The sequence below is a fragment of the Coregonus clupeaformis genome, chromosome 35 (genome assembly GCF_020615455.1).
Source record: "Coregonus clupeaformis isolate EN_2021a chromosome 35, ASM2061545v1, whole genome shotgun sequence".
Lineage (NCBI taxonomy): Eukaryota > Metazoa > Chordata > Actinopteri > Salmoniformes > Salmonidae > Coregonus > Coregonus clupeaformis.
The window spans coordinates 27,091-53,389 of record NC_059226.1 but is presented as its reverse complement, the minus strand read 5'-3'; the positions used below and the strand labels follow the sequence as shown (position 1 = coordinate 53,389).

General features: G+C 47.9%; 1 protein-coding gene across 2 annotated transcripts in view; it reads left to right on the top strand.

The window, feature by feature from the left end:
• The window catches only part of LOC121550389 (rab11 family-interacting protein 4A), a 96,166-nt gene that overhangs the window by 55,337 nt on the left and 14,530 nt on the right, over positions 1-26,299 (top strand). Inside the window, exons 1-4 of one of the 2 annotated variants that reach the window (XM_041862620.2) lie at positions 4,877-5,968; positions 16,579-16,751; positions 17,518-17,685; positions 23,406-23,540. In XM_041862620.2, coding sequence (XP_041718554.1) covers positions 5,888-5,968; positions 16,579-16,751; positions 17,518-17,685; positions 23,406-23,540 — 557 coding nt within the window. In that variant the 5' untranslated portion in view covers positions 4,877-5,887. Of the gene's footprint in view, positions 1-4,876; positions 5,969-16,578; positions 16,752-17,517; positions 17,686-23,405; positions 23,541-26,299 lie in introns of those variants that run through there. The other variant, XM_041862619.2, reaches the window with a different exon arrangement.

Here is a 26,299-nt window from a genome sequence, read left to right as displayed (position 1 = left end):
AGAGACAGACAGGTCAGGGAGGCAGAGGCAGACAGGTCAGAGAGACAGAGACAGACAGGTCATTGAGACTGAGACAGACAGGTCATTGAGACAGAGACAGACAGGTCAGGGAGACAGAGACAGACAGGTCAAGGAGACAGAGACAGACAGGTCAGAGAGACAGAGACAGACAGGTCATTGAGACAGAGACAGACAGGTCGGAGAGACAGAGACAGACAGGTCAGGGAGACAGAGGCAGACAGGTCAGAGAGACAGAGACAGACAGGTCAGAGAGACAGAGACAGACAGGTCATTGAGACAGAGACAGACAGGTCGGAGAGACAGAGACAGACAGGTCAGGGAGTCAGAGACAGACAGGTCAGGGAGACAGAGACAGACAGGTCAAGGAGACAGAGTCAGACAGGTCAGAGAGACAGAGACAGACAGGTCAGGGAGACAGAGACAGACAGGTCAGGGAGACAGAGACAGACAGGTCATTGAGACAGAGACAGACAGGTCAGGGAGACAGAGACAGACAGGTCATTGAGACAGAGACAGACAGGTCAGAGAGACAGAGACAGACAGGTCAGGGAGACAGAGACAGACAGGTCATTGAGACAGAGACAGACAGGTCGGAGAGACAGAGACAGACAGGTCAGGGAGACAGAGGCAGACAGGTCAGGGAGACAGAGACAGACAGGTCATTGAGACAGAGACAGACAGGTCAGAGAGACAGAGACAGACAGGTCATTGAGACAGAGACAGACAGGTCAGGGAGACAGAGACAGACAGGTCAGGGAGACAGAGGCAGACAGGTCAGGGAGACAGAGACAGACAGGTCAGGGAGACAGAGACAGACAGGTCAGGGAGACAGAGACAGACAGGTCCGTAGCAGCTATTATAATTTTTAGCCTGTTGTTTGTAGTGTTTGGTTTTTACTCTTGTTTGTGAATACTGGTTGTTTTGCCAAAACCTGCACCAGGATGTACGTACTGCTGTGCACTGGGCTTTCTCATTCTTTGTCTGTGCGTAGGCTTGCACAATTTCATCAAGATAGGCTCTGAAACCATCCAGATTTGAAGGTATGAACAATGTTGGTTTCAAAATAAAGCTTGGTCAACTCCGGTGTGCCTCAATCTGGCCCATAGGCAGGTATTCAGTTTAAGTGCAGTTACATAAAGCTGCCACAGGTGGCGCCGGAGTGCCCTCCTCCACATGTTCTGAACCCCTAACACACCACAGAGAGAGAAGGACAGGTGTGGTAGCAGTAGCGGTGTTTGTAGCACAGCCAGCTAACCTCCTAGATGTCTACAAACCCAGCAGTACATGTAAGTACAGCTTCAGTCATCACCCTCTCTTGTAATGGCAGGTACAGTTTCACTCAGACGCAGTCATCACTAATGGCAGAATGACTTTCCCTTCACCTGAATGCAACTCAGGGTTGTGTTCATTAGGAACCAAATGAAAGAAAACAGACTGAAACAGGGAGGGATCTACCTGAATTCATCTAATAAGAAATGCTAAATTTCCTTTTCCGTTGCAAAACGTTTTACTCTAATGAATACAACCCAGGTGTATAACAGCCCATGTGTCTCCCACAGTGCATGTATACTTGGCCCAGGTGTGCACCTGTACAGGTGTAAGCCCATGTGTCTCTCCCTCACAGTGGCTCTCCTCCCCAGCAGCTAACCCTGACTCAAGCAGCTTGGGTTCTGCGTGTTTGCCAGTGGCATGGGGAGTAATTGGTATGCATGGCAAGACTGAATGTTCTCTCTCTCTGTGTTGCTCTCTCTCTCCTTTCGCTCCTCTCTCTCTCTCTCTCTCTCTCTCTCTCTCTCTCTCTCTCTCTCTCTCTGTCTCTCTCTCTATCTCTCTCTCTCTCTGTAGCGCTCTGTTGCTCTCTCCTTTCGCTCTCGCTCTCGCTCTCTCTCTCCTTTCGCTCTCGCTCTCGCTCTCTCTCTCTCTCTCTCTGTAGCGCTCTGTTGCTCTCTCTCTCCTCTCGCGCTCTCTCTCTCTCGCACTCTCTTTCTCTCTCTCTCTCTCTCCTTTCGCTCTCGCTCTCTCTCTCTCTCTGTCTCTTTCTCTCTCTCTCTCTCTATATCTCTCTCTCGCTCTCTCTTTCTCTCTCTCTCTCTCCCTCCTTTGTTCTGTCTTTGTCATGCCGTTGGCAGTAGTCTTTTTAAGTTTCAGTCAAGCGTCATGAGCCTGGGAAGCCGACAGTTATTTATTTGTTTTTGTTTGCCTGAGGGGTGCAAATTGTTCTGTTTGTGTGTGTGTTTGCATTGATTGGTCCTCTGTCAGACTGCAGCCCACCCTACACACACACACACACACACACACACACACACACACCCCAAACACACAAAACAAATGTTAGACTACATGTTCTATGTGTGTGTGTGGGGTGTGTGTGAGAGATAACGTCCAAACAGGATAAGGGTGGAGTTATGGTCTGTTTGTCTGTCCTACAGGTAGCTTAGTGGTTAAGAGCGTTGTGCCAGTAGCCGAAAGTTTGCTGGTTCTAATCCCCGAGTCGACTAGGTGAAAAATCTGTCGATGTGCCCTTGAGCAAGGCACTTAACCCTAATTGCTCATGTAAGTCGCTCTGGATAAGAGCGTCTGCTAAATTACTAAAATGTAAATGTAATAAATAAGGTTGTTTCTCTGTTTGTCTGTCCTACAGTAACATAAATAAGGCTGTTTCTCTGTATGGTCTGTTTGTCTGTCCTACATTGACATAAATAAGGTTTCTCTGTGTATTTTCCATGTATTTCAGGACATAATGGGCTGAGACTATCAGTATTACAGCAGTACAGTAAACTCCTGAGTGGCGCAGTGGTCTAAGGCACTGCATCGCAGTGCTAACTGTGCCACTAGAGATCCTGGTTAGAATCCAGGCTCTGTCGCAGCCGGCCGCGACCGGGAGACTAATGGGCGGCGCACAATTGGCCCAGCGTCGTCTAGGGTAGGGGAGGGAATGGCCGGCAGGGATGTAGCTCAGTTGATAGAGCATGGCGTTTGCAACGCCAGGGTTGTGGGTTCGATTCCCACGGGGGGCCAGTATAAAAAAAAAAATGTAATCACTAACTGTAAGTCGCTCTGGATAAGAGCGTCTGCTAAATGACTAAAATGTAAATGTAAATGTACAGTAGGGTTTGGCTTGTGACTTAACGATGCAGGGTAGGGCAGGGTGTGTGTGTGTGTGTGTGTGTGTGTGTGTGTGTGTGGGGTGTGTTTGTGGTGTGTGTGTGTGTGTGTGTGTGGGGGTGTGTTTGTGGTGTGTGTGTGTATTAAGGGAATACTTGTGCATGTCCTTCCTCCTGAGCATCAGTACTGAGGAGCTGAAGGCTCTTTTCAACTATGTATGTATCTGTAGCCAAGCTCTTTTCTTCTCCTCCTTCCCTCCTCTCCTAAAAACACCCGCCTCCCTTATTCCCTCTCTCACCCCTCTCTCCTCTCCTTCCATTCCCCAAAACACCCAGCCCTCCTCACCCCTCTCTCCTCTCACCCCTCTCTCCTCTCCTTCCATTCCCCAAAACACCCACCCCCTCTCTCCTCTCACCCCTCTCTCCTCTCACCCCTCTCTCCTCTCCTTCCATTCCCCAAAACACCCACCCCCTCTCTCACCCCTCCCTCTCACCCCCTCTCTCCTCTCCTTCCATTCCCCAAAACACCCACCCCCTCCCTCTCTCACCCCTCCCTCTCACCCCCTCTCTCCTCTCCTTCCATTCCCCCAAACACCCCCCCCCTCCCTCTCTCACCCCTCCCTCTCAACCCTCTCTCCTCTCCTTCCATTCCCCAAAACACCCACCCCCTCCCTCTCTCACCCCTCTCTCCTCTCCTTCCATTCCCCAAAACACCCACGCCCTCCCTCTCTCACCCCTCTCTCCTCCATCCCTCCCTTCCTCTCCTCTCCTCTCCTCTCCTCTCCTCTCCTCTCCTCCCATGCCAAAATCACACACTTTCCTCTCCCTCTCTCACCCCTCTCCCTCTCTCTCACCCCTCTCCCTCTCTCACCTCTCTGACCCCCATTCCCTCTGCCTCTTCTCAGTTCTAGTCTATTCAAAATCTTTAATGTCTAATTGATGTCCACTTTGGGAAAATGAGCCACTTGCACAGGCAAACCCAATTCTGGGGGACTATTTTGATCTATGTGTTGTCTGTGTGTGTTCTGTTCTAAGTATGGGTAATATGGAAGTGAATTGAATTCTGGGAACTTCTGAAGGTCAGAGGAATATCCTTGGACACACAGATGCTTAGATCTGAAAATACTCAAGTATTAGAACATCTAAAATCTAAATCCTGGTCAGTCGTCTTGCTACCGTCTTTAAAGCCCTCTAAGTACACTTATTTTAACCTTTATTTGACCAAGAACAAATTATTATTTACAATGTCAGTAACCAGAACGGCCCAAAGACAAGACCTGCATGCTGGTACTAATGTCTACAGACAGAGGTCTGGGTCTACAGTCTGAAAGAACAACCAGACACCTTCCAGGAAGCAGTGAGCTGTGAGAATCCTCACTTCCCTCTATTAGAATGACTTTATATTTCCTGTTTCCTTTTCAATCATTGATTCAATTTATTGGCACAATCTTTAACAACCCGCTGTTTATCTTCTGTGACCTTTTTTTTTGTGAATAACTGACTTTTCCTCTAACACAAACACAAACACACTCTCTGTGACTCAATGAGGATAGGCTGAAATAAGGGAGAGAATAATAGAGAGGGATGGAGAGAAAGAGTTAGAGATTAGCGTGTGTTGCAATGCGAGACTCATTCTAGCTGATGTCACCGCTAGAGGCCGGCCCAGCTGAACAATTGCCTAGCAACAGCCTGGAGGTGTGGCTTTATCCCGGCAACTGTTGCCGAAGCGTCAGTGTGTGTGTTGAAATTCAAACCAGCAAGCTGCAGTGACAGTGTGTGTTAGCTGTTCTGTTAACTGTACAGTCCTGGAGCGCTGGTGTAGTGTGTTAGCTGTTCTGTTGACGGTACTGTCCTGGAGCGCTGGTGTAGTGTGTTAGCTGTTCTGTTGACGGTACAGTCCTGGAGCCCTGGTGTAGTGTGTTAGCTGTTCTGTTGACGGTACAGTCCTGGAGCGCTGGTGTAGTGTGTTAGCTGTTCTGTTGACGGTACAGTCCTGGAGCCCTGGTGTAGTGTGTTAGCTGTTCTGTTGACGGTACAGTCCTGGAGCCCTGGTGTAGTAGCGTGTTAGCTGTTCTGTTGACGGTACAGTCCTGGAGCCCTGGTGTAGTGTGTTAGCTGTTCTGTTGACGGTACAGTCCTGGAGCCCTGGTGTAGTGTGTTAGCTGTTCTGTTGACGGTACAGTCCTGGAGCCCTGGTGTAGTGTGTTAGCTGTTCTGTTGACGGTACAGTCCTGGAGCCCTGGTGTAGTAGCGTGTTAGCTGTTCTGTTGACGGTACAGTCCTGGAGCCCTGGTGTAGTGTGTTAGCTGTTCTGTTGACGGTACAGTCCTGGAGCCCTGGTGCCCTGGTGTAGTGTGTTAGCTGTTCTGTTGACGGTACAGTCCTGGAGCGCTGGTGTAGTGTGTTAGCTGTTCTGTTGACGGTACAGTCCTGGAGCCCTGGTGTAGTGTGTTAGCTGTTCTGTTGACGGTACAGTCCTGGAGCCCTGGTGTAGTGTGTTAACTGTTCTGTTGACGGTACAGTCCTGGAGCCCTGGTGTAGTGTGTTCGTCGCTACTCTTCTTCTATCTAAATTTCTGTGGATTGTAATTGGAGGACTACTGTTTGGGCTGGATCTATTGGACTGTGTGTGTGTGTGTTCGGACCTGTCACACACACGTGTCTGAACAACACACGGGTAGACAGTCATCGTTAGGAGGCTCTACACGCGTGTGGATTACCGCTTGTTTGGAATACGTATCTGGGCAGTGTGTGGGTGTGTAAATGTCTATGGCAGTGGAATCAGGAATGGACAGCGCACTTTGGAGGAGAGGAGGAGCGAGTCCCCCTGCAATGGACTGCACGGTAAGAGAGAGTGTGTGTGTGTGTGTGTGTGTCTGCGCAGAGAGCAAGTGTGAATGCTGCAGCAGAAAACTATGTCCATTGTTCCAACTCTGTGTCCTCTCTCTCTCTCCCTCTCTCTCTCCATTCAAAACCACAGCAACAGTCATCCCAAATTGCACCCTATTTCCTTTATAGTATATAGAGCCCCGGTCAAAAGTAGTGCACTATGAAGGGAATAAGGTGCAATTTGGGATACAGATTTAGCCTAGCTAGCTGGTACAACTCAACCACAGGTTAAAGCATGAGAGATCAGGGCTGGCACAGTAGACCTGGTAGGTACAGCTGGGGTTCACGTGAGTGATGGGGGAAAAAATCGATACAGTTACATATCGCAATATTATTTTGGGACTATATTATATCGATATTTGACTCCAAGTATCGATTTATATATTTGACTCCAAGTATCAGTTTTTGCTACTGTAAGTTATTGGGATATATAATTTTTGACGATCGTATCATTTTGGTAATATTGCAATATTATTTTTGCGCTAGTTGGCTGCACCAGAACGCCAGTATTGTTCCTTCATAGCTTGTTCTCCATCTTCTTTTTAAATAGGGAGCCAATTTATTTTCAGCACTTCTATGTCCCATGACTGATCAAAACCTGTTTTCTCGTGGCTCTCTCTTGTCCCTCTGCAGCAGACATGTAGTGAGCAATATATTTGGAAATCGAATCGCAATAAAATCACTAACGGATAGCAATCTAATATGGTGTCGTGAGGTTCCTGACAATACATAAGTATGGTGATAATGTGGTATCTTGAGGTTCCTGACAATACATACGTATGGTGATAATGTGGTATCTTGAGGTTCCTGACAATACATAAGTATGGTGATAATGTGGTATCTTGAGGTTCCTGACAACACCCAGCCCTAGTGTCCTGCTTTACTGAAGTCTACTATAAGGTGATGTACTGTGCTAAGCTTTCCCACAGACATGACTGTGTGTTTTTGTGTGTGTGTCCATTCAGTGTTCCCCACCTGGACTAGAATAACTTGAATAGCCGATCCTCTCGTTAGGCTGTTATCTGTTAATCCACTAACAACTAAAGGGGTCACTCCATTCACATGCTAAGTAGACCATGTGTGTGACGTATTAACTGCTATTTAAGCCTGTATGTCGCAGGCAGCTGGAGTCCAGAAACTAGCCGTTGGAGGTCAAAGTGGCAACCTTAGTTTACACACACACACACACCCTGTGTGTCGGCAGAGCAGATAGACTGGGTCTGTGGGAATGGAGGTTTTGGGTGCTGTCTGGTGTGTGAGTGAATGGGGAGGGTGTGGTTTGTTGTAAAGAGATCTGTTGTTGGCGGTCAGCACCAGCCCGCTTGGATACAGCTGAAAATAAGAGAGAGGGAGGGATGGAGGGAGGGAGGGGGAGAGAGAGGGAGAGAGGAACAAACACCATTGTAAATACAACCCATATTTATGTTTATTTATTTTCCCATTTGTACTTTAACTATTTGCACATTGTTACAACACTGTATATAGACATAATATGACATTTGAAATGTCTTTATTCTTTTGAAGCTTCTGAGTGTAATGTTTACTGTTAATATTTATTGTTTATTTCACTTTTGTTTACTATCTACTTCACTTGCTTTGGCAATGTTAACACACGTGTCCCATGCCAATAAAGCCCTTAAATTGAGAATTGAATTGGGAGAGAGAGAGAGGGAGAGAGAGAGGGAGAGAGAGAAAGGAGAGAGAGAGAGAGAGAGAGAGAGAGAGAGAGAGAGAGAGAGAGGGTGTGAAAGAGGAGAGGACAGGTGTTTGTGTGGCGTGTGTGTGGCTGGGGGGAGTAAGTCTGGGAAATGCACTAGGAGAAGAGATTGAGAGAACAAGTGAGAGAGAGGAGTGAGTGAGGGAGGGAGAGAGAGCAGAAGTGAGGGAGCGAGAGGAGTGAGGGAGTGAGGGGTGGGGGTGTGGTGTTAGGGGAGAGAGGGGGTGGGGGTGTGGTGAAGGAGTTAGGAGTGAGTGAGTGAGAGTGAGAAGGGGAGTGAGGGGTGGGGGTGTGGTGAAGGAGTTAGGAGTGAGTGAGTGAGAGTGAGAAGGGGAGTGAGGGGTGGGGGTGTGGTGAAGGAGTTAGGAGTGAGTGAGTGAGAGTGAGAAGGGGAGTGAGGGGTGGGGGTGGGGGTGAATGGGTTTATAAAGTATGACAGCCACCTGCTGTGAACACCTCGAGTGAACTGAGACAGTCTACACTGGCACTAGTGTGAATGGAAAGTGTGTGTGTGCACGTGCACGTGTGTGTGTGTTCAGTACAACCTCTGTCCTTCTCTGTCCTTTTCCCTGTCTCCCATCCTTGGTTCAGACATAAACATGTGTATAATTTATGATGTTGAGTGAAAGCACGCACGCACACACACACACACACACACTAAAGCATTGACCCTCCTGCATGGGAATGCCAGACACACTCCCAGTGTGTGTTCCAAACAGCACCCTATTCCCTTAATAGTGCACTACTTTTGACCAGGACCCATAGGGTAGAGTACTGCACTATAAAGTGGGCCATTTGGGATGCACACTCAGACAAAGACTAGGAGAGAGAGAGACTACGATATCATACACACTAACCAGGTTAGAGCCTCCTGTTCCCCTCTATAACCAGGTTAGAGCCGCTGGAGCCTTCTGTTCCCCTCTATAACCAGGTTAGAGCCTTCTGTTCCCATCTATAACCAGGTTAGAGCCTCTCTGGAGCCTTCTGTTCCCATCTATAACCAGGTTAGAGCCTCTCTGGAGCCTTCTGTTCCCCTCTTTAACCAGGTTAGAGCCTCTGGAGCCTTCTGTTCCCCTCTATAACCAGGTTAGAGCCTCTGGAGCCGTCTGTTCCCCTCTATAACCAGGTTATAGCCTCTCTGGAGCCTTCTGTTCCCCTCTATAACCAGGTTAGAGCCTCTCTGGAGCCTTCTGTTCCCCTCTATAACCAGGTTAGAGCCTTCTGTTCCCCTCTATAACCAGGTTAGAGCCTTCTGTTCCCCTCTATAACCAGGTTAGAGCCTTCTGTTCCCCTCTATAACCAGGTTAGAGCCTCTGGAGCCTTCTGTTCCCCTCTATAACCAGGTTAGAGCCTTCTGTTCCCCTCTATAACCAGGTTAGAGCCTCTGGAGCCTTCTGTTCCCCTCTATAACCAGGTTAGAGCCTTCTGTTCCCCTCTATAACCAGGTTAGAGCCTTCTGTTCCCCTCTATAACCAGGTTAGAGCATCTCTGGAGCCTTCTGTTCCCCTCTATAACCAGGTTAGAGCCTCTCTGGAGCAGTCTGTTCCCCTCTATAACCAGGTTAGAGCCTTCTGTTCCCCTCTATAACCAGGTTAGAGCCTCTCTGGAGCCGTCTGTTCCCCTCTATAACCAGGTTAGAGCCTTCTGTTCCCCTCTATAACCAGGTTAGAGCCTCTCTGGAGCCTTCTGTTCCCCTCTATAACCAGGTTAGAGCCTTCTGTTCCCATCTATAACCAGGTTAGAGCCTCTCTGGAGCCTTCTATTCCCCTCTATAACCAGGTTAGAGCCTCCTGTTCCCATCTATAACCAGGTTAGAGCCTCTGGAGCCTTCTGTTCCCCTCTATAACCAGGTTAGAGCCTTCTGTTCCCCTCTATAACCAGGTTAGAGCCTCTGGAGCCTTCTGTTCCCCTCTATAACCAGGTTAGAGCCTCTCTGGAGCCTTCTGTTCCCCTCTATAACCAGGTTAGAGCCTTCTGTTCCCCTCTATAACCAGGTTAGAGCCTTCTGTTCCCCTCTATAACCAGGTTAGAGCCTCTGGAGCCTTCTGTTCCCCTCTATAACCAGGTTAGAGCATCTCTGGAGCCTTCTGTTCCCCTCTATAACCAGGTTAGAGCCTCTCTGGAGCAGTCTGTTCCCCTCTATAACCAGGTTAGAGCCTTCTGTTCCCCTCTATAACCAGGTTAGAGCCTCTCTGGAGCCGTCTGTTCCCCTCTATAACCAGGTTAGAGCCTTCTGTTCCCCTCTATAACCAGGTTAGAGCCTCTCTGGTGCCTTCTGTTCCCCTCTATAACCAGGTTAGAGCCTTCTGTTCCCCTCTATAACCAGGTTAGAGCCTTCTGTTCCCATCTATAACCAGGTTAGAGCCTCTCTGGAGCCTTCTGTTCCCCTCTATAACCAGGTTAGAGCCTCTCTGGAGCCGTCTGTTCCCCTCTATAACCAGGTTAGAGCCTCTCTGGAGCCTTCTGTTCCCCTCTATAACCAGGTTAGAGCCTTCTGTTCCCCTCTATAACCAGGTTAGAGCCTTCTGTTCCCCTCTATAACCAGGTTAGAGCCTCTGGAGCCTTCTGTTCCCCTCTATAACCAGGTTAGAGCATCTCTGGAGCCTTCTGTTCCCCTCTATAACCAGGTTAGAGCCTCTCTGGAGCAGTCTGTTCCCCTCTATAACCAGGTTAGAGCCTTCTGTTCCCCTCTATAACCAGGTTAGAGCCTCTCTGGAGCCGTCTGTTCCCCTCTATAACCAGGTTAGAGCCTTCTGTTCCCCTCTATAACCAGGTTAGAGCCTCTCTGGAGCCTTCTGTTCCCCTCTATAACCAGGTTAGAGCCTTCTGTTCCCCTCTATAACCAGGTTAGAGCATTCTGTTCCCATCTATAACCAGGTTAGAGCCTCTCTGGAGCCTTCTGTTCCCCTCTATAACCAGGTTAGAGCCTCTCTGGAGCCGTCTGTTCCCCTCTATAACCAGGTTAGAGCCTCTCTGGAGCCTTCTGTTCCCCTCTATAACCAGGTTAGTGCTTCTGTTCCCCTCTATAACCAGGTTAGAGCCTTCTGTTCCCATCTATAACCAGGTTAGAGCCTCTCTGGAGCCTTCTGTTCCCCTCTATAACCAGGTTAGAGCATCTCTGGAGCCGTCTGTTCCCCTCTATAACCAGGTTAGAGCCTCTCTGGAGCCTTCTGTTCCCCTCTATAACCAGGTTAGAGCATCTCTTGAGCCTTCTGTTCCCCTCTATAACCAAGTTAGAGCCTCTCTGGAGCCATCTGTTCCCCTCTATAACCAGGTTAGAGCCTCTCTGGAGCCTTCTGTTCCCCTCTATAACCAGGTTAGAGTCTCTCTGGAGCCTTCTGTTCCCCTCTATAACCAGGTTAGAGCCTTCTGTTCCCCTCTATAACCAGGTTAGAGCATCTCTGGAGCCTTCTGTTCCCCTCTATAACCAGGTTATAGCCTCTCTGGAGCCTTCTGTTCCCCTCTATAACCAGGTTAGAGCCTTCTGTTCCCCTCTATAACCAGGTTAGAGCCTTCTGTTCCCCTCTATAACCAGGTTAGAGCCTCTGGAGCCTTCTGTTCCCCTCTATAACCAGGTTAGAGCATCTCTGGAGCCTTCTGTTCCCCTCTATAACCAGGTTAGAGCCTTCTGTTCCCCTCTATAACCAGGTTAGAGCATCTCTGGAGCCTTCTGTTCCCCTCTATAACCAGGTTAGAGCCTTCTGTTCCCCTCTATAACCAGGTTAGAGCCTTCTACCCCCCTCAATAACCAGGTTAGAGCCTCTCTGGAGCCTTCTGTTCCCCTCTATAACCAGGTTAGAGCATCTCTGGAGCCTTCTGTTTCCCTCTATAACCAGGTTAGAGCCTCTCTGGAGCCGTCTGTTCCCCTCTATAACAAGGTTAGAGCCTTCTGTTCCCATCTATAACCAGGTTAGAGCATCTCTGGAGCCTTCTGTTCCCCTCTATAACCAGGTTAGAGCCTCTGGAGCCTTCTGTTCCCCTCTATAACCAGGTTAGAGCCTCTGGAGCCTTCTGTTCCCCTCTATAACCAGGTTAGAGCCTCTCTGGAGCCGTCTGTTCCCCTCTATAACCCGGTTAGAGCCTCTCTGGAGCCTTCTGTTCCCCTCTATAACCAGGTTAGAGCCTCTGGAGCCTTCTGTTCCCCTCTATAACCAGGTTAGAGCCTCTCTGGAGCCTTCTGTTCCCCTCTATAACCAGGTTAGAGCCTTCTGTTCCCCTCTATAACCAGGTTAGAGCCTCTCTGGAGCCTTCTGTTCCCCTCTATAACCAGGTTAGAGCCTCTCTGGAGCCTTCTGTTCCCCTCTATAACCAGGTTAGAGCCTTCTGTTCCCCTCTATAACCAGGTTAGAGCCTTCTGTCCCCCTCAATAACCAGGTTAGAGCCTCTCTGGAGCCTTCTGTTCTCCTCTATAACCAGGTTAGAGCATCTCTGGAGCCTTCTGTTTCCCTCTATAACCAGGTTAGAGCCTCTCTGGAGCCGTCTGTTCCCCTCTATAACCAGGTTAGAGCCTCTCTGGTGCCTTCTGTTCCCCTCTATAACAAGGTTAGAGCCTTCTGTTCCCATCTATAACCAGGTTAGAGCATCTCTGGAGCCTTCTGTTCCCCTCTATAACCAGGTTAGAGCCTCTGGAGCCTTCTGTTCCCCTCTATAACCAGGTTAGAGCCTCTGGAGCCTTCTGTTCCCCTCTATAACCAGGTTAGAGCCTCTTTGGAGCCTTCTGTTCCCCTCTATAACCAGGTTAGAGCCTCTCTGGAGCCGTCTGTTCCCCTCTATAACCAGGTTAGAGCCTCTCTGGAGCCTTCTGTTCCCCTCTATAACCAGGTTAGAGCCTCTGGAGCTTTCTGTTCCCCTCTATAACCAGGTTAGAGCCTCTCTGGAGCCTTCTGTTCCCCTCTATAACCAGGTTAGAGCCTTCTGTTCCCCTCTATAACCAGGTTAGAGCCTTCTGTTCCCCTCTATAACCAGGTTAGAGCCTCTCTGGAGCCTTCTGTTCCCCTCTATAACCAGGTTAGAGCATCTCTGGAGCCTTCTGTTCCCCTCTATAACCAGGTTAGAGCCTCTCTGGAGCCTTCTGTTCCCCTCTATAACCAGGTTAGAGCCTCTCTGGAGCCGTCTGTTCCCCTCTATAACCAGGTTAGAGCCTCTCTGGAGCCTTCTGTTCCCCTCTATAACCAGGTTAGAGCCTCTCTGGAGCCTTCTGTTCCAATACAATACAATACAAAATGTATAATAACACCATACAATAATATTACAGTGTGTGTGTGTAGAGTGTGTGTGCTAGCGCTTGTGTGTGTGTATGCGTGTGTATGTACCTTTGTGTGTGTCTCTTCACAAAATTAAACATGGCAGTTATACAATTTTAAAAACATTACAATACATTAGGCCCCTGCTCCACCACATATCTACAGTACAAAAATCCATGTGTACGTGTGTGTGTATAGTGCGTATGTTGTTATATGTGTGTATACATGTATGTGTATGTGCCTATGTTTGTGTTGCTTCACAATCCCCGCTGTTCCATAATGTATATTTTGACCTGTTTTTTAAATCTAATTTTACTGCTTGCATCACTTACTTGATGTGGAATAGAGTTCCATGTAGTCATGGCTCTATATAGTACTGTGCACCTCCATTAGTCTGTTCTGGACTTGGGGATTGTGAAGAGACCTCTGGTGGCATGTCTTGTGGGGTATGCATGGGTGACCGAGCTGTGTGCTAGTAGTTTAAACAGACAGCTAAGTACATTCAACTTGTCAATACTTCTTACAAAAACAAGTAGTGATGAAGTCAATCTCTCATATACTTTGAGCCATGAGAGATTTACATGTATATCATTAATGTTAGCTCTCTGTGTACATCCAATGGCCAGCCGTACTGCCATGTACTGAGCCGATTGCAATTTTCCTACGTCCCTTTTTGTGGCACATGACCACACGACTGAACAGTAGTCCACATGCGACAAAACTAGGGCCTGTAGGACCTGCCTTGTTGATAGTGTTGTTAAGAAGGCAGAGCAGTGCTTTATTATGGACAGACTTCTCCCCATCTTAGCTACTGTTGTATCAATATGTTTTACCATGACAGTTTACAATCCAGGGTTACTCCAAGCAGTTTAGTCCCAAATACAGTGCTTTTAGTTTTTGAAATATTTAGGACTAACTTATTCCTTGCCACCCATTCTGAAACTAACTGCAGCTCTTTGTTAAGTATTGCAGTCATTTCAGCCGCTGTAGTAATCCGCATACATAGACACACTGGCTTTACTCAAAGCCAGTGGCACGTCGTGAGCAAAGATTGTAAAAAGTAAGGGGCCTAAACAACTGCCCTGGGGATTTCCGGATTCTACCTGGATTATGTTGGAGAGGCTTCCATTAAAGAACACCCTCTGCGTTCTGTTAGACAGGTAACCCTTTATCCACAATATAGCAGGGGGTGTAAAGCCATAACACATACGTTTTTCCAGCAGCAGACTATGATCGATAATGTCTAAAGCCGCACTGAAGTCTAACAATACAGCCCCCACAATCTTTACATCATCAATTTCTCTCAGCCAATCATCAGTTGTTTGTGTAAGTGCTGTGCTTGTTGAATGTCCTTCCCTATAAGCGTGCTGAAAGTCTGTCAATTTGTTTACTGTAAAATAGCATTGTATCTGGTCAAACAATTTTTTCCAAAAGTTTACTAAGGGTTTGTAGCGAGCTGATTGTTCGGCTATTAGAGCCAGTAAAGGGGGCTTTACTGTTATTGGGTAGCGGAATGACTTTTGCTTCCCTCCAGGCCTGGGGGCTCACACTTTCTAGTTGGCTTAGATTGAAGATATGGAAAATAGGAGTGGCAATATCGTCCGCTATTATCCTCAGTAATCTTCCATCCAGGTTGTCAGACCCCAGTGGCTTGTCATTTTTTCACCTCTTCCACACTCACTTTACGGAATTCAAAAGTACAATGCTTGTCTTTTGTAATTTGGTCAGATATACTTGGATGTGTAGTGTCAGCGTTTGTTGCTGGCATGTCATGCCTAAGTTTGCTAATCTTGCCAATGAAAAAATCATTAAAGTAGTTGGCAATATCAGTGGGTTTTGTGATGAATGAGCCATCTGATTCAATGAATGATGGAGCTGAGTTTGCCTTTTTGCCCAAAATTTCATTTGAGGTTCTCCAAAGCTTTTTACTATCATTCTTTATATCATTTATTTTTGTTTCATAGTATAGTTTATTTTTCTTTAGTTTAGTCACATGATTTCTCAATTTGCAGTACGTTTGCCAATCGATTGGGCTGCAGACTTATTTGCCATACCTTTTGCCTCATCCCTCTCAACCATACAATTTTTCAATTCCTCATCAATCCAAGGGGATTTAATAGTTTTTACAGTCATTTTCTTAATGGGTGCATGCTTATTAGTAACTGGAATAAGCAATTTCATAAATGTGTCAAGTGCAGCGTCTGGTTGCTCCTCATTACACACCACAGACCAGAACATATTTCTTACATCATCAACATAAGAATCACTACAAAACATATTGTATGACCTCTTAAACACTATATTAGGCCCAGCCTTTGGAACTTTGGTTTTCCTAGATATGGCTACTATATTGTGATCACTACATCCTATGGATTTGGATACTGATTTAAAGCAAATTTCTGCTGCATTAGTAAAGATGTGATCAATACATGTTGATGATTTCATTCCTGTGCTGTTTGTAGCTACCCTGGTAGGTTGACTGATAACCTGAACCAGGTTGCAGGCACTGGTTACAGTTTGACGTTTTTTTCTTGAGTGGGCCAGTCAATATTTTAATCACCCAGAAAATATATCTCTCTGTTGATATCACATACATTATCAAGCATTTCACACATATTATCCAGATACTGACTGTTAGCACTTGGTGGTCTATAGCAGCTTCCCACCAGAATGGGCTTTAGGTGAGGCAGATGAACCTGTAGCCATATTACTTCAACAGTATTTAACATGAGATCCTCTCTAAGCTTTACAGGAATGTGGTTCTGAATATAGACCGCAACATATGATGATGTTAATATGATGTTGTTGATATGATGTTAATATGATATGATGATGTTGATATTATGTTGTTGATATGATGATGTTGATAAGATGTTGATATGATGATGTTGTTGATATGATGTTAAAATGATATGATGATGTTGATATTATGTTGTTGATATGATGATGTTGATAAGATGTTGATATGATGATGTTGATATGTGATGATGATAGTAATTGTTCCTGCTGTTGTTTTGCTTGGCCTGTCCTTCAGGACCATTCACCCTGCTCTGGCTAGCATTCATTAGAATAACATTGATGTTCTTGGTGATTCAATGTAATGTGTGTGTGTTTGAGTGTGTGTGCACGAGTATGTGTGTGTGTCCGTGCGTGTGTCCGTGCGTGTGTGTGTCTCCCAGTGGTAGAGCAGTCTGGTGAGGCCAGACAGACGTGTATGTATTATTTACACACAATCACACACACTCCTGAACACACACACACCATCTCACACACACACACTCCTGAACACACACACACACACACCATCTCACACACACACACTCCTGAACACACACACACCATCTCACACACACACACACACACACACTCCTGAACAAGAGCAGACAGATCTAGGCCAGTGGTCCAGTCACTACCCACGGCTGTCTACCCCTGTACTCTAAACCCCCTACATGTCTCCAAATTATTATTCTATGGAGGACCAAACCTGCCAGAATTAGAAATAAATGAATAAATAACTAAATACAGATACAGTACCTTCAGAAAGTATTCATACCCCTTGACTTATCCCTCCCTCCCTCCCTCCCCCTCCCTCTCTCTCGCTCCAGAACGGCTCGGCCCGACTCGGCCCTCCCATCATCATGTGTACCCGTCCATACCCGGACTGTAGTGTGGAGCAAGGGGAGTGTTGTGACATGGACAGCACCAATGAGAGCGGGGTGGGCTCTGACGGGGGGCGGGGCAACGAGAAGGAGGAGGGGCTAGGAGGACTGTTCAACAAGTAAGTGTGACGTTATGATGTCAGATTATAGCGGTTATTGATTTTCAATAAGCTTTTTGCCACCGTCTATCTGACAATGCCAGTAGTAGCCCCAACCTGCCATAAGCACTTCTTCTAGACTTGTTGGTCTGTTATTGGCAATATGGAATGGGCCCTCTGATAGGCTAGGTGGAATGGGCCCTCTGATAGGCTAGGTGGAATTGGCCCTCTGATAGGCTAGGTGGAATGGGCCCTCTGATAGGCTAGGTGGAATTGGCCCTCTGATAGGCCAGGTGGAATTGGCCCTCTGATAGGCTAGGTGGAATTGGTCCTCTGATAGGCCAGGTGGAATTGGCCCTCTGATAGGCCAGGTGGAATTGGCCCTCTGATAGGCTAGGTGGAATGGGCCCTCTGATAGGCTAGGTGGAATGGGCCCTCTGATAGGCTAGGTGGAATGGGCCCTCTGATAGGCTAGGTGGAATTGGCTCCATATTGCTATACTCAGACAGTGTTTTCAGATGTTCTGAGTTTCTAGGGAAGGGGTATTCAAATCTTATACAACAAGTTCTGGACTAATGCTGTTTTTCTGTTCTACTTGATAATTAATATCACCCACCTGGTGTCCCAGGTTTAATTCAGTCCCTGATTAGAGGGGAAGTATGAACAAAAGCAGTGGAACTGGCTTCCAGGTCCAGATGAGAATTTGAGGGGCCTAGGAGACCATTTGGGACTGGGCCATACTGATTCATATGTTGACTCATGTTCTTTGTGTTCTGATTGGCTGTAGTTCTGGCCAGCTGATTGGCTCGGCTTCTGCGTCCGTCATCTCGGGGGAGGAGCAGTTTGAGGACTACGGAGAGGGGGAGGACGTGGACTACACTCCCAGCAGCCCTTGCCCCGACGATGACACGCGCACCAACGGCTTCTCAGACCTCGGCTCCTCTCTGCCCTCCAGGTCAGTGGTACATAGAGGTCACTCACACAGCAGACAGTACATTCATCAATGACAGTTAGTCCCCAATGACTGACATACACTCCACACTAGAACCCTTTACATGATACACCAACATACACTCCACACTAGAACCCTTTACATGATACACCAACATACACTCCACACTAGAACCCTTTACATGATACACCAACATACACTCCACACTAGAACCCTTTACATGATACACCAACATACACTCCACACTAGAACCCTTTACATGATACACCAACATACACTCCACACTAGAACCCTTTACATGATACACCAACATACACTCCACACTAGAACCCTTTACATGATACACCAACATACACTCCACACTAGAACCCTTTACATGATACACCAACATACACTCCACACTAGAACCCTTTACATGATACACCAACATACACTCCACACTAGAACCCTAATGATACACCAACATATCACACTAGAACACCTCCAAACACCAACATACACTCCACACTAGAACCCTTTACATGATACACCAACATACACTCCACACTAGAACCCTTTACATGATACACCAACATACACTCCACACTAGAACCCTTTACATGATACACCAACATACACTCCACACTAGAACCCTTTACATGATACACCAACATACACTCCACACTAGAACCCTTTACATGATACACCAACATACACTCCACACTAGAACCCTTTACATGATACACCAACATACACTCCACACTAGAACCCTTTACATGATACACCAACATACACTCCACACTAGAACCCTTTACATGATACACCAACATACACTCCACACTAGAACCCTTTACATGATACACCAACATACACTCCACACTAGAACCCTTTACATGATACACCAACATACACTCCACACTAGAACCCTTTACATGATACACCAACATACACTCCACACTAGAACCCTTTACATGATACACCAACATACACTCCACACTAGAACCCTTTACATGATACACCAACATACACTCCACACTAGAACCCTTTACATGATACACCAACATACACTCCACACTAGAACCCTTTACATGATACACCAACATACACTCCACCTAGAACCCTTTACATGATACACCAACATACACTCCACACTAGAACCCTTTACATGATACACCAACATACACTCCACACTAGAACCCTTTACATGATACACCAACATACACTCCACACTAGAACCCTTTACATGATACACCAACATACACTCCACACTAGAACCCTTTACATGATACACCAACATACACTCCACACTAGAACCCTTTACATGATACACCAACATACACTCCACACTAGAACCCTTTACATGATACACCAACATACACTCCACACTAGAACCCTTTACATGATACACCAACATACACTCCACACTAGAACCCTTTACATGATACACCAACATACACTCCACACTAGAACCCTTTACATGATACACCAACATACACTCCACACTAGAACCCTTTACATGATACACCAACATACACTCCACACTAGAACCCTTTACATGATACACCAACATACACTCCACACTAGAACCCTTTACATGATACACCAACATACACTCCACACTAGAACCCTTTACATGATACACCAACATACACTCCACACTAGAACCCTTTACATGATACACCAACATACACTCCACACTAGAACCCTTTACATGATACACCAACATACATTCCACACTAGAACCCTTTACATGATACACCAACATACATTCCACACTAGAACCCTTTACATGATACACCAACATACACTCCACACTAGAACCCTTTACATGATACACCAACATACACTCCACACTAAAACCCTTTACATGCTACACATTTACATTTAAATCATTTAGCAGACGCTCTTATCCAGAGCGACTTACTGGTGCATTCAATTTAGGATAGCCAGTGGGACAACCACTTTTTCTTTTTTTTTTTTTTTTAATGGGGGTTGGGGGGTAGAAGGATTACTGTTATACTATTCCAGGTATTCCTTAAAGAGGTAGGGTTTCAAGTGTCTCCGGAAGGTGGTCAGGGACTCCGCTGTCCTGGCGTCGTGGAGGAGCTTGTTCCACCATTGGGGTGCCAGAGCAGCGAATAGCTTTGACTGGGCTGAGAGGGAACTGTGCTTCCGTAGAGGTAGGGGGGCTAGCAGGCCAGAGGTGGATGAACGTAGTGCCCTCGTTTGGGTGTAGGGTCTGATCAGAGCCTGATGGTAAGGAGGTGCCGTTCCCCTCACAGCTCCGTAGGCAAGCACCATGGTTTTGTAGTAGATGCGAGCTTCAACTGGAAGCCAGTGGAGTGTGCGGAGGAGCGGGGTGACATGAGAGAACTTGGGAAGGTTGAACACCAAACGGACTGCACAGGTTCTGGATAAGTTGTAGGGGTTTAATGGCACAGGCAGGGAGCCCAGCCAACAGCGAGTTGCAGTAATCCAGACGGGAGATGACAAGTGCCTGGATTAGGATCTGTGCCGCTTTCTGTGTAAGGTAGGGTCGTACTCTGCGAATGTTGTAGAGCATGAACCTACAGGATCGGGTCACCGCTTTGATGTTAGCGGAGAACGACAGGGTGTTGTCCAGGGTCACGCCAAGGTTCCTTGCACTCTGGGAGGAGGACACAATGGAGTTGTCAACCGTGATGGCGAGATCATGGAGCGGGCAGTCCTTCCCCGGGAGGAAGAGCAGCTCCGTCTTGCCGAGGTTCAGCTTGAGGTGGTGATCCGACATCCACACTGATATGTCCGCCAGACATGCAGAGATGCGATTCGCCACCTGGTTATCAGAAGGGGGAAAGGAGAAAATTAATTGTGTGTCGTCTGCGTAGCAATGATAGGAGAGACCATGTGAGGATATGACAGCCAAGTGACTTGGTGTATAGAGAGAATAGGAGAGGGACTAGAACTGAGCCCTGGGGGACACCAGTGGTGAGAGCACGTTGAGCGGAGACATTCTCGCCATGCCACCTGGTAGGAGCGACCTGTCAGGTAGGACGCAATCCAAGAGTGAGCAGCGCCGGAGATGCCCAACTCGGAGAGGGTGGAGAGGAGGATCTGATGGTTCACAGTATCAAAGGCAGCAGATAGGTCTAGAAGGATAAGAGCAGAGGAGAGAGAGTTAGCTTTAGCAGTGTGGAGAGCCTCCGTGACACAGAGAAGAGCAGTCTCAGTTGAATGACCAGTCTTGAAACCTGACTGGTTTGGATCAAGAAGGTCATTCTGAGAGAGATAGCAGGAGAGTTGGCTAGAGACGGCACGCTCAAGAGTTTTGGAGAGAAAATAAAGAAAGGATACTGTTCTGTAGTTGGTGACATCGGAGGGATCGAGTGTAGGTTTTTTGAGAAGGGGGGCAACTCTCGCTCTCTTGAAGACGGAAGGGACATAGCCAGCGGTCAAGGATGAGTTGATGAGCGAGGTGAGGTAAGGGAGAAGGTCTCCGGAAATGGTCTGGAGAAGAGAGGAGAGGATAGGGTCAAGAGGGCAGGTTGTTGGGCGGCCGGCCGTCACAAGTCGCAAGATTTCAGAGAGAGGGAGAAAGAAGTCAAAGCATAGGGTAGGGCAGTGTGAGCAGGACCAGTGGTGTCATTGACTTAATAAATGAGGATCGGATGTCGTCAACCTTCTTTTCAAAATGGTTGACAGTCATCCACAGAGAGGGAGGAGGGAGGGGGGGGGGAGGAGGATTCAGCAGGGAGGAGAAGGTGGCAAATAGATTCCTAGGGTTAGAGCCAGAGGCTTGAAATGTAGAGAGGAGGGAGTGAAAAGATGACAGGTCCGCAGGGAGTCTAGTTTTCCTCCATTTCCGGCTGCCCGGAGCACTGTTCTGTGAGCTCGCAATGAGTCGTCAAGCCACGGAGCAGGAGGGGAGGACCGAGCCGGTCGGGAGGATAGGGGACATAGAGAGTCAAAGGATGCAGAAAGGGAGGAGAGGAGGGTTGAGGAGGCAGAATCAGGAGATCGGAGAGAGAAGGATTTAGCAGAGGGAAGAGATGATAGGATGGAAGAGGAGAGAGTAGCGGGAGAGAGAGAGCGAAGGTTGCGATGGCACATTACCATCTGAGTAGGGGCAGAGTGAGTAGTGTTGGAGGAGAGCGAGAGAGAAAAGAATACAAAGTAGTGGTCGGAGACTTGGAGGGGAGTTGCAGTGAGATTAGTAGAAGAACAGCATCTAGTAAAGATGAGGTCAAGCGTATTGCCTGCCTTGTGAGTAGGGGGAGAGGGTGAGGTCAAAAGAGGAAAGGAGTGGAAAGAAGGAGGCAGAGAGAAATGAGTCAAAGGCAGACGTAGGGAGGTTAAAGTCACCCAGAACTGTGAGGGGTGAGCCATCATCAGGAAAGGAACTTATCAAGGCGTCAAGCTCATTGATGAACTCTCCAAGGGAACCTGGAGAGCGATAAATGATAAGGATGTTAAGCTTGAATGGGCTAGTGACTGTGACAGCATGGAATTCAAATGAGGAGATAGATGGGTCGGGGAAAAGAGAGAATGTCCACTTGGGAGAGATGAGGATTCCTGTGCCACCGCCGCGCTGACCAGATGCTCTCGGGGTATGCAAGAACACATGATCAGACGAGGAAAGAGCAGAAGGAGTAGCAGTGTTTTCTGTGGTAATCCATGTTTCCGTCAGTGCCAAGAAGTCGAGGGACTGGAGGGTAGCATAGGCTGAGATGAACTCTGCCTTGTTGGCCGCAGAACGGCAGTTCCAGAGGCTGCCGGAGACCTGGAACTCCACGTGGGTCGTGCGTGCAGGGACCACCAGATTAGAGTGGTAGCAGCCACGCGGTGTGAAGCGTTTGTATGGCCTGTGCAGAGAGGAGAGAACAGGGATAGACAGACACATAGTTGACAGGCTACAGAGAAAGGCTACAATAATGCAAAAGAGATCGGAATAAAATTAACTAAACATCTGGGGAAGCGAGAGAGCGGGGCCTCCCTCACCTTTCACTGAAACACTCAAATATAACTCTCCCAACTTCCACTTTAGAAATTATAGTTGTTGTAAACTACAGCGGTTCAATGTTTTCTAGGAATAGACTCTAACTTAGTTTATTCAGCTAGCTAACTTGGTACAGTATTCTTCCGTGAAAACCGCCCAGGGCACCGTATCCTATGACGCCATAGCTAACTAGCATGCTAGCATCCAATAACACACGGTTTAGCACCAATACTTGGTTACAACAAACTACCAATAGTGGGTTAACACACTAAACAGATCATTCGTGTCCGTGTCTAGTTCCTTTCATAACGCAGAAATAATTAAACGTTGGCTAGCTAGCACAAAGTCAGTCATGCTAGCTACTCAAGTGGACTATACATCTCTCTACACCAACACACACTCCACACTAGAACCCTTTACATGATACACCAGGGTTCTTCAATTCCGGTCCTGGAGGGCCAAAACACTTCTGTTTTTAATTTCTACCTGGTAGTTAATTGCACTGACCTGGTGTCCCAGGTCTGAATTAGCCCCTGATTAGAAGGAGAGGATGAAAAACAGAGGTGTTTCGGCCCTCCAGGACCGGAATTGAAGAACCCTGTGATACACCAACATACATGCATGTGTAACAGGAAGGAAACCTATTGCTCTGTGCTATTGACAGATACAAAGCACTGTGTGTAATTATAGTCTATCTGTGCATCTCTCTCTCTCTCTCTCTCTCTCTCTCTCTCTCTCTCTCTCTCTCTCTCTCTCTCTCGTTCTGTAGTGCTGGTCAGACCCCTCTGAAAGTGTGTCACCTGTACAACAGTGATGTGTTGGACGTGTATTGTTCTCAGTGCTATAAGAAGGTTAACCTGCTCAACGACCTGGAGGCCAGGCTCAACAACCTCAAAGCCAACAGGTAACACACACACACACACACACACACACACACACACACATACACACACATACATACATACATACATACATACACTTCCAGTCAAAAGTTTGGACACACCTATTAATTCCAGGGTTTTTCTTTATTTTTACTATTATTTTACATTGTAGAATAATAGTGAAGACATCAAAACTATGAAATAGCACATATGGAATCATGTAGTAACCAAAAAAGTGTTAAACAAATATATCAAAATATATTTTATATTTGAGATTCTTCAAATAGCCACCCTTTGCCTTGATGACAGCTTTGCACACTCTTGGCATTCTCTCAACCAGCTTCCTGGAATGCATTTCAATTAACAGGTGTGCCTTCTTAAAAGTTAATTTGTGGAATTTCTTTCCTTTTTAATGCGTTTGAGCCAGTCAGTTGTGTTGTGACAAGGTAGGGTTGGTATACAGAAGATAGCCCTATTTGGTAAAAGACCAAGTCCATTTTATGGCAAAAACAGCTCAAATAAGCAAAGAGAAACAACAGTCCATCATCACTTTAAGACATGAAGGTCAGTCAATCCGGAACATTTCAAGAACTTTGAACGTTTCTTCAAGTGCAGTCGCAAAAACCATCAAGCGCTATGATGAAACTGGCTCTCATGAGGACCGCAACAGGAATGGAAGACCCAGAGTTACCTCTGCTGCAGAGGATAAGTTCATTAGAGTTACCAGCCTCAGAAATTGCAGCCCAAATAAATGCTTCACAGAGTTCAAGTCACAGACACATCTCAACAGAGGGGACTGTGTGAATCAGGCCTTCATGGTCGAATTCCTGCAAAGAAACCACTACTAAAGGACACCAATAATAAGAAGAGACCTGCTTGGGCCAAGAAACACAAGCAGTGGACATCAGACTGGTGGAAATGTGTCCTTTGGTCTGGAGTCCAAATTTGAGATTTTTGGTTCCAACCGGCGTGTCTTTGTGAGACGCAGTGTGGGTCAACGGATGATCTCGGCATGTGTATTTCCCACCGTGAAGCATGGAGGAGAAGGTGTGATGGTGTGGGGGTGCTTTGCTGGAACGGGCCGGGCTGGACTGGGAACACGCACCACTGGCTTGGTGCGAGGAGCAGGGCCGGGCCGGACTGGGAACACGCACCACAGGTCTGGGGCGAGGAGCAGGAACGGGCCGTGCCGGACTGGATACACGCACCAGTGGAGCGGATTGCTCTGGCTCCGGAGTGGAGACGCTGACCGGAGCAGGACTGGACCCCGGTGGAGCGGACTGCTCTGGCTCCGGAGTGGAGCAACCGACCGGAGCTGGATCAGGCACCGGTGGAGCGGATTGCTCTGGCTCCAGAGTGGAGACGCTGACCGGAGCAGGACTAGACCCCGGTGGAGCGGAATGCTCTGACTCCGGAATGGAGCCGCTGACCAGAGCAGGACTGGGCACCGGTGGAGCGGACTGCTCTGGCTCCGGAGTGGAGCAAACTTCCGGACCCGTATCCATCCCCATCTCTGGAGCAGGACTAAACGCCGTGCCCAGCCTGGGCACCGATGCAGAGGGAAATTCCAGCCCTGTAATAGGACTGGTTGCCGGCCCCAGACTGGGCACCGACACGTTTAGGAGCTCCCTGCAGGGGACCGTCGCTGGAGGTCGGGTGAGTTGTGTGGTTGGAGGAGGTGTAGAAACGCCACCTCTCTCCCATCGCTCCAATGTACTCACCATGTGCACCATTGCGCTGCCGAGCGCCTGGATCCTGCTCGCCTGCCGTTGGATACGTTCCTCCCAAGATTCGGACGGACCGACTGTACCTGCTGACTCCATTTTAGGTGCGTGTTTCTGTCCTGGAACTGGCTGTGCCGGACTGGAAACACGCGCCACTGGCTTGGTGCGGGGAGTAGGCACGGGCCGTGCCGGACTGGGAACCCGCACCACTGGCTTGGTGCGAGGAGCAGGCACGGGCCGTGCTGGACTGGGAACTGCCGTTTGAATATGTACGACCGTTCCAGTCCTTCTCTCTCCACGCCCAATCCTCCTCCAGTGAAGACTCCTCCGGGAGCCCCCACGAGTTAGGGAACAGAAACTCATCGTCGTCGTCATCCTCCGACTCCTCAGTGTAAAACTGTTCCCATTCCTGTTCCCATGGTCGTAGGGACTCCAACTGGAACCCCACCGGGTGCAGTGGTCGGGGCTCTTCTCTCTCGATCCGCAGGTCTTGGAGGACCTCTAAAATAGCGTCCTCCTCCTCTCTAGTCAGCCCTTTCCCGGCCTCCTGCTGCCTCGTCGTCCACCCTGTGAGTCCCCCCTCAACATTTTCTTGGGGCTGCTTCTTGGGCTTCCTCCTCGGCCGGCGCCTTCTGTGTTGCGTTGCTCCTCTCTAACCCGGGCCTCCACTGTCTCCTCCCAAGGACGGTGATCCATCCCCACCTGTGTCCAGGGTGTCTGCTCCTGGGCACGCTGCTTGGTCCATTTTTGGTGGGATCTTCTGTCACGTACGTTGAAGGACGGGTCAGACCAAGGCTGCCTAAGTATGATCCCCAATCAGAGACAACGAGCGACAGCTGCCTCTGATTGGGAATCACACCCGGCCAAACATAGACATACAACACCTAGATCTAAACATAGATCTACCACCACATAGAACTCAACATGCACACCCTGACCAAACTAACTAGAGTTCTGTAGGTCAGGACGTGACAGAAGGAAACGCAGCCAACAAGTGCTCAGCATATGTGGGAACTCCTTCAAGACTGGTGGAAAAGCATTCCAGGTGAAGCTGGTTG